This window comes from Piliocolobus tephrosceles, chromosome 21, assembly GCF_002776525.5.
Source record: "Piliocolobus tephrosceles isolate RC106 chromosome 21, ASM277652v3, whole genome shotgun sequence".
NCBI classification, from domain to species: domain Eukaryota; kingdom Metazoa; phylum Chordata; class Mammalia; order Primates; family Cercopithecidae; genus Piliocolobus; species Piliocolobus tephrosceles.
Window position 1 is genome coordinate 17,410,408 of NC_045454.1, and position 8,460 is coordinate 17,418,867.

General features: G+C 55.3%; 1 protein-coding gene across 1 annotated transcript in view; it reads right to left on the bottom strand.

The window, feature by feature from the left end:
* The window catches only part of MAP3K10 (mitogen-activated protein kinase kinase kinase 10), a 23,474-nt gene extending 15,884 nt beyond the window's left edge, over positions 1 to 7,590 (bottom strand). The window contains exons 1-2 of the mRNA XM_023229344.2: positions 6,316 to 7,590; positions 490 to 670 (exon numbers count right to left, since the gene is read on the bottom strand). Coding sequence (XP_023085112.2) covers positions 490 to 670; positions 6,316 to 6,997 — 863 coding nt within the window. The 5' untranslated portion in view covers positions 6,998 to 7,590. The remainder of the gene's footprint in view (positions 1 to 489; positions 671 to 6,315) is intronic.
* Positions 7,591 to 8,460: the final 870 nt, after the last annotated feature.

Consider the following 8,460-nt stretch of genomic DNA (forward strand, 5'->3'; position numbering starts at 1 on the left):
CTTGCTCTGTCGCCCAGGCTGGGGTGCAGTGGCCAGATCTCAGCTCACTGCAAGCTCCGCCTCCCGGGTTTACGCCATTCTCCTGCCTCAGCCTCAGGAGTAGCTGGGACTACAGGCGCCCGCCACCTCGCCCAGCTAGTTTTCTGTAGCTTTTTTAGTAGAGACGGGGTTTCACCGTGTTAGCCAGGATGGTCTCGATCTCCTGACCTCGTGATCCGCCCGTCTCGGCCTCCCAAAGTACTGGGATTACAGGCTTGAGCCACCGCGCCCGGCCATGAATTTTTTATTCTAATCCAGTGTGCCCCCTAGTTGCCATTTGTGCTAGCTGAACAGGTAACCGGCACTTGTCTGGTGGCCTGACCTTGCCAGCAGGCCCCTTTGTCAGACTGAGATCCTGGCTTCAGCAGGAGACCCTCCCTCCCACTCTGCCCTCACCCCTTCCTCCCTCCCCCACTCCGCAGAGGTCATCCCGGCCGCGCCTTTCAGCACCTCCAGACATCACTGCTTTTGGAGAAGAGGGAGAGACGGATAACCTCCGGAGCCATCCAGGCATAGGTCCCCGCGGCGCTCATCTTGGTGGTCTTGTGCCACTCGCGGGCGAGGCCAAAGTCTGTGATCTTGAGCACCGTGTCTGCGAGGTTGTGGTTCTCGATGGCCTCCAGGATCAGGACTGTGGGGTGGGAAGAAAGGTGGGTCACCCCAGACTTGCCGTGTTGCAGACCCAAGTGTTCCGGCCCGCTGCCTCAGTCAGAAACACGTCTCTCCTGTCACTGCCTCAGGCTGCCCTACTCTGTGGCAGTTCCTTTCTTGGCCTGGAACATCCATGAGCCCCTCCACCCAGGTCTAATCCCTGTCCCAGGCTCCCATGAGGGAGCAGGGAGCTCCTCCTGCATCCTCTGCCCTCCTGACTCTGTCCTGGGCTTTGGGGAGCTCCATGAATGGTCGAGAACCAACAGCCAAGGCTGAAGCAGGTCACTTGAGCCCAGGAGTTCGAGACCAGCCTGTGCAACATAGCAAGACCCCATCTCTACAAAAAATTTGTAAAAATACCTGGTTGTGGTGGTGCGTGTCTATAGTCCCAGCTACTTGGGAGGCTGAGTTGGGAGGATCACTTGAGCCTGGGAGGTTGAGGCTGCAGTGAGCCATGGTCTTGCCATTGCACTCCAGCCTGGGCAACAGAGTGAGACCTTGTCTCAAAAAAAAGAAACAACAGCCAAGGTCTTGGTCATCCAGGCCTTGAGTTCCCAGCTACCCTGGAAGCAGGAACTGCAAACCTTGGGCAGAAGGGAGGAACATGGCTTCCCCATTGTGTCTGTCACCCCTGTGGCACACTGCAGTCAGGGTCCCAATTCTACCCCTTCCTGTGTCCACACTCTTTGCCACGAGACTTTGCCATTCTTTCTGCTAAAGAGGCAGAGTACGGCTGGGCATGGTGGCTCACACCTGTCATCCCAGCACTTTGGGAGGCTGAGGTGGGTGGATCACTTGAGGTCAGGAGTTTGAGAACAGCCTGGCCAACATGGTGAAACCCCATCTCTACTAAAAATACAAAAATGAGCCGGGGATCATGGTGCTCGCCTGTAATCCCAGCTACTCAGAAGGCTGAGGCATGAGAATCACTTGAACCTGGGAGGTGGAGGTTGCAGTGAGCCGAGATTGCGCCACTGCACTCCAGCCTGGGTGACAGAGTGAGACTCTGTTCTCAGAAAAAAAAAAAAAAAAAAAAAAAGGGCAGAGTGCACCCTAACTCTGGCTCAGCTGTATGACTTGCTTTGGCTAAGAATGACAAGGTGCCAATTCCAAGCCGAGGCCTCGCATGTCTGCGGGCCCTCTTGCACTTGTCTGATCACCATGACAACATGCCTCAGCTACCCTGCTTGTCCAAGAAGATGAGAGCTACTTGGAGCAAAGCCTCTCCAGCTGAGCCCAGCCTCCATCGGTTTACCCTCCAGCTGGTCCGCAAATGCACCAGCACTAATAAACAATGGTTGTTTTAAGATGCCAAGTTTTGGGGGTAGCTTATTACACAGCATTATTGTGATAAAATCTGACTGATGTGTTCCCTAAACATACTGGGTGGTTCCAGCTTACTTTCTACCAGGGTTGTCACTAACAGTGATGAGGATCATGGCTAGTGTTTGTACTGTGCTAAGCTCTCTATACGAATTGACTCACAAACGACCTCCCCCTTCTTCTTTCTTTTTTTTTTAAAGAGACAGGGTTGGCCAGGAGCAGCGGCTCACGCCTGTAATCCCAGCACTTTGGGAGGCCAAGGCAGGTGGATCACTTGAGGTCAGGAGTCCGAGACCAGGCCGGCCAACATGGTGAAACCCTGACTCTACTATAAATATAAAAATTAGCTGGGTGTGGTGGCAGGTGCCTATAATCCCAGCTACTTGGGAGGCTTTGGCGAGAGGATCACTTGAACCTGGGAGGTGGAGGTTGTAATGAGCCAAGATCACGCCACTGCACTCCAGCATGGATGACAGAGCAAGACTCCATCTGAATGAAAAAAAAATAGAGACAGGGTCTTTTTCTGTCACTCAAACTGGAGTGCAGTGGTGTGATTATGGCTTGCTGTAGCCTCAAACTTCTGGGCTTAAGCAATCCTCCAGCCATGGCCTCCCAAAGTGCTGGGATTACAAGAGTAAACCACTGTACCCAGCCACAACCCATTTTTCTTGACTAGCCAACAGAGGCTCAGAAGTCACTTGGCCAAGAGATCACATGGTTAGAAGATGGCAGGACAAAGGCTTGAATTAGTTTTGTCATCAGAGCCCAATTTAACTGCTGGGATATTTTACTGCCTTCCATCACACAGAGGCCCCAAAGTATACAGTGTGCTGCCTGGGTTTGAATCTCAGCTCTGCTTCTTCCTAGCTGCATACCCTTGTACAGTTTACTTTAATCTTTACAACGAGACTTCTCCTCTGTTAAATGGGGCTGGTAACAGAATTTACCTTCTACTGTTATAGTAAAAGTTTATTGCCTGAAACAATAGGGCCTTTAAGAGTGTTAGCTGTTATTATTAGTGTGTGATGTTGCCATAATTGCTCTGAATTTCTCCACCTTTCTCTTTTGCCATTCCTGGCTACTTACCAGTCATAACAATAATAGTAAGGTAGTTCTACTATCATGCCCATTTGGCAGATGAAGGAACTGAAGGTGGCAGAGATCGGCAAATCACCCAGGGTCACACAATTGATAATCCTGCCCATCCTTTAAAGCCGAGCTTCAGACTGGGCACGGTGGCTCATGCCTGAAATCCCAGCACTATGGGAGGCCAAGGCAGGTGGATCATCTGAGGTCAGGAGTTCAAGACCAGCCTGGCCAAAATGGCGAGACCCCTGTCTCTACTAAAAATACAAAAATTAGCCAGGTGTGGTGGCACACGCCTGTAGCCCTGGCTACTTGGAAAGCTGAGGTGGAAGAATCACTTGAACCCGGGAGGTAGAAGGTGCAGTAAGCTGCGATCATGCTATTGCACTCCAGCCTGGATCACAGACTGAGATGACCCTATCTCAAAAAAAAAAAAAAAAAAAGGAAAAGCCCAGCTTCAATGCCACCCCCTCCTGGAAGCACGCCCCCCACCCTGTAAATTCCTAGCCTGTGACTCCACCTCTGCAGAAGCTTTCCCTTCTTAAGTCCCCACCTCTCCTGTTTGTGTCGAAACCCTGTGACAGAGGGAACATCTCCTGGTTTTATGCTTTATTTTTGTATTTCCCAGGATGGGCCTAAGTCAGTCCCCCTTCAAAATCTGTATGTGATCATGTCACTCCCTGCTTCAAATCCTCCAATGGCTTCCACTACATCAAATAAAATACCCCAAGTCCTCACCATGGCCCCCAAGGTCCTATGTGATCTGGCTCCTGCCTGCCTTTCTGATCCTACTTCCTCCCATCTCTGCCTCAATGCCTGCTGTTCTGGTCTTGCTATTTTCCAGTGAGCCACACTCACTCCCACTTCAGGATATGCACCCCACTGTTCCCCTTCCCCAGATCTTTGTAAGGCTGGGTCCCCTTTGCTCAGGTCTCTGCTCAAATGTTGCCTTCCCTGACCGCCCAATGTAAAGAAACCCTCTGCTCCAGCCTTTGCCTTAGTCCATTGAGAGCCCCTGATAACTCTCTGAAATTTTGGTATCCATCTATTCATCATTTTTTCCTGTTCATCGGAATATAAATTCCATAATGGGGGGAAGGGGAAATCTTGCCTTGTTCACTTCTGTAATCCCAGAGCTGAGGACAGTGCCTGGTACAGACTAGGCGCTTAATAATTACTGGTGGAATGAGCCAATGAATGAATGATGGCAGGTGAGGAGCTCCTTAGGGCAGGATGAGTGGGGAAGCAGTGCTGTGGAGGCACTGTGTCCTCTGTGTCTGGCGCAGAGCAGACCCATCACCCAGGAGGAAGCCCTGGCCATAACAGGCCCACTGACTCTTTGGCCAGATAACATTGGCTACAAAAAACCCGGGGATGTGGGGCGTGCTGTCAATCAGCAGGGGCGAGGAAGGACCGAGGAGCCCCAGCCATCAACAGGAACATGCTGGGTGGCCCTGCCTCCATTTACCCAACATTTCAGAGGTGCTGGGGCATAAGCATCAGTTCCCCAGACATGGTACCAGCCCTGACACATTGTGGTCATGTATTAGCTCTATTTTTTTTTTGAGATGGAGTCTTGCTCTGTCACCCAGGCTGGAGTGCAATGGTGCGATCTCGGCTCACTGCAGCCACCACCTCCTGGATTCAAGCAATTCTTCTGTCTCAGCCTCTGAGTATCTGGGATTACAGGTGCATGCCACCACACCCAGCTAATTTTTGTATTTTCAGTAGAGACGGGGTTTTACTATATTGGTCAGGCTGGTCTCAAACTCCTGACCTCAGATGATGCACCCACCTCGGCATCCCAAGGTGCTGGGATTACAGGCGTGAGCTACTGCGCCCTGCCAAGCTCTCTGTTGATACACAAATGTCAGGCTTGGGAGGCAAGGAAGATGCAGTCCCTCCATTCTAGGGGCTTACAATTGCTATGGGTGGGGGAATAGCAATATATTCATAAAAATAGTAGGATGGATTAAAATAAATTTCAATATGTAGAAGTGACAGAAATCAGGAGTAGACGAGATGTGGGTGTTGAGAGCAAAGGGGGCACCCTCACATTTCAGGGCTTAAGTGTAAGTGATGTGAGGGCCGGGGACATGCTGGCTTCCTCCACTGCTGATGCTCTGCTTAGCACATTATCTGGCCTGGTAAATACCAAATGGAAGAATTAACAAATAAATGAAGAAATGAAAGGGAGTGAGATGGGGCAGAGCAAGAATGGGAGAGCCAGGAATGTAAGATTTTTTTTCTTGCTGTATCCCTGGGACAGGGTCTGGCACACAGCACTCTGGAAATATCTGTGGAATGAATGAATGAAATTGCTAACCTGTGAGTACCGTCAGGGCAGAAACCATGGCTATCTTAGTCCCAGTTGGGCTCCTGCTTAATAGGTGCTCAATTAATACTTGCTGACGCCACACGAAGCTCCTTGATCTAGAAATGAGTCCTGTAGAACATTCCCTTCTACCTGGCTCCATTATTTATTCAACCAACCAATCAATTTTGGAGAACCTGTCAGGCAGCCTGGAAGCTTTTATATAAGCCACATCCATTTAATTCCTCCCTCGTCTTTTCCAGTTTGCCTTGGCCAGCTGGGCCTATGAAGACTCCAGGAAATGGTTCTCAACTGGGGGGAGGGGGGTGATTCTGCCCCCCAGGGGACATTTGCAATGCCTGGAGACATTTTTGGTTGTCATAGCTGGGGATAGGGGGCAGAGAATGCTAATGGCATCTAGTTGGAAGAGGCTGAAGATGCCACTAAGCAACTCACAATTCACAGGACAGCCTCTACAACAATGATCCGGCCTCAAGTGCCAATAGTGCTGGGGTTGAGAGACACTGACTCCAGATGGGGCAGGCTCTTTTTGTCTCTGCCTGGTGGACTCTGGCAGCATGGCTGGATGGTGAGCACCTTGAAGGCAGGCACTGCATCTGTCCTGTTCACGCAGGAACACAGGTGTTCATGGATACATGTTTATTGAGCGATTGTGACTCTGCAGCCTGGGAGGCAGTTAAGTCCTTCAACCTTTCTGAGCCTTCTTTTTCTCCCTTAAGGCCGGCAAGGCCTACCTCACCTTCATCCTGAAGGTATCATACTGCTGCCCCTTTTCGCTCCAGGCACAGTGTCATCTGGTGTCCCTCACCCTGTTTCCCACCACCTAGGCCTGGCCTGGAGAGGTTCTGTGGAAGGAATTTTAGGGAGAGGACACCACTTACTGTTGATGGACTTGAGGTCCCGGTGGATGATGGGCACAGGGGCACCATTGTGTAGGTAGTTCATGCCCCGGGCCACCTGCACAGCCCAGTTGACCAGCACGTGAGGTGGCACCCGGCGACCTGCCAGCACCCTGCTCAGTGCGCCACCCCGGGCATACTCCATCACTAGGCAGAGGTGTGGGGGGTTGAGGCAGGCGCCCCTAAGGGCAATGATGTTGGGGTGCTGCAGGGCTCCAAAGAGCCGGGCTTCCTGGCACACCTGCTCCGCTGTCACTGCCGGGTCCTTCTCAGGGTCCAGCCGGGCGGCCTTGACGGCCACCTCCTCGCCACGCCACAGAGCCCGATAGACCTTGCCAAAGCCCCCCACACCGATGATCTCCTCTAGCTGCAGCTCTTGGAAGGGGATCTCCTGGGGCAGCTGGAGGCCCGCGGGTGCAGCACGAGCGCCGGGAGCCACGTAGTTGCTGGGGAAGACGCCCACGCGGCCGCTGGGGAGCTGCCCGGTCCACCAGCCCTCATCGCCGGACACCGCACAGTCTTGGGAAAGCACCTGGACGCGATCGCCCCTCCGCAGGGTCAGCTCCTCGTCGCCCGCTGCCTCGTAGTCGAACACCGCGGTCCAGACGGGCCCCGCGGGGGTCGTGCCCCACTCCTTGGCCGCCACCCCCTCCTCCTCCTCCATGGGGGAGGGGCCGGGGGCTGCGGGAGGCCGCTTCACACAGGCTGCCCGCGGGATGCAGAGGGCGGGCCCCGGCGGCCGGGATGAAGGGCAGTCCCTGCAGTGTCTAGGGGGCTCCTGAGGGCCATGGCTGGGGCGCCCTCCGCAGGAGCAAGAAAAACCCCCTTTCAAAGGGCAGGCTCGACCCTTCCGATTTGGCTGTCCGGGCGGGGCGCGGTGGGAGTGGGGCGGCAGGTTCACCTGTGCCTCCCAAGCGGCAGGTGACTAAGAGGGCCTGGCCGCGCGGCTCTCGAATGCCCACCGGGGTCCGCCGGTGGGGGACGAGGGCGAGGGCGGCAGGCAGTCCCTGTTCCCCGCGCCGCTCACCCCGCGCAGCTCCACCGGCGGCCCCCGGCTCCGCATCCCGGGCCACGACTGCCGGGCCGGGCGGGGGTGGCGGGGCCCCTGGGGCGGCCGCCCCAGGTCGGGGTGGCGCGCCCCTCGGCCTCCTCACGCGCGGGGCAGTCGGGCGGCCCCCATCCTTGGCACCGGCCTCCGGTCGGCCCCAGCCCCTGCCCCCGCCCGTGCTGCTTCCCGGGGCAGCCGGCGGGGCCCGAGTGACGTGTGGCCGCCGCCGCCGCGGTGCCACCTGGGAGTTGTAGTCTCCAGCCGTGCGGCCTCGGGGCCCGGCCCTCAGCGCCCCCCCGCAGAGCCCCGCGGCCAGCCTGGGGCCGCAGTGGACATGACACCCCACGGGGCCGAGGGAGTCCTCCCGGGGAGATGAGCCCGGCTTCGGCCCCTCCTTCGGACTCGGCGTAGCGGGTGCCCAGGGCTGGGGGAAGCGCTCCTTACAGACCCTGCTGGGGCCGCGGCCCAGGATAGGGTGCATTACAACGGACGGGATTAGCAACCCGAAAAATAGGAGCTGTATGCATGACGGTGACTGCCCAGAGCTGCGAACGCAGCCTGGACCCGGTCCCTGAGGCAGGACGGTCCCTCGGACCCCCGAGCCGAGATGCACGCTGGGAACTGTAGTCCGCGCGGGGACCTGGCGCTGCAGGGGGCGGTCCCCAAACCGCGGGCTGCGGGCGTCGGCGGGTGGTTGGAGCAAGTAAGGGGTCGGGCCGGTGGCGGGACCCTGCGGGGAAGATGGGGCTGGGAGGATGTGTTTAGTGCCTCTGGGGATGTCACAGCCACGTCAGCTTTCCCCACCAGCTCTGGGTTCCTCTGCTGAAGTCAGAACTGCTCTTGAGAGTTCCCGATTCCTATTTTATAGGAGTTTCAATTTCGGGGAGCTTAATGTGCATGTTGTGTTCAGTGCTTTGTACACGTGGTATCGTTAAGTCTTCACAAAGAGCCCCATTTTACAGATGACTCATAGAGAAGTGAAGTCATTTGCGCAAGGCTACAGAGCTATAAGTGGCAAAGCAAGAATGAAAGGCAGTTTTAAAAATTAACAACGAGGCCAGGCGCTGTGGCTCACGCCT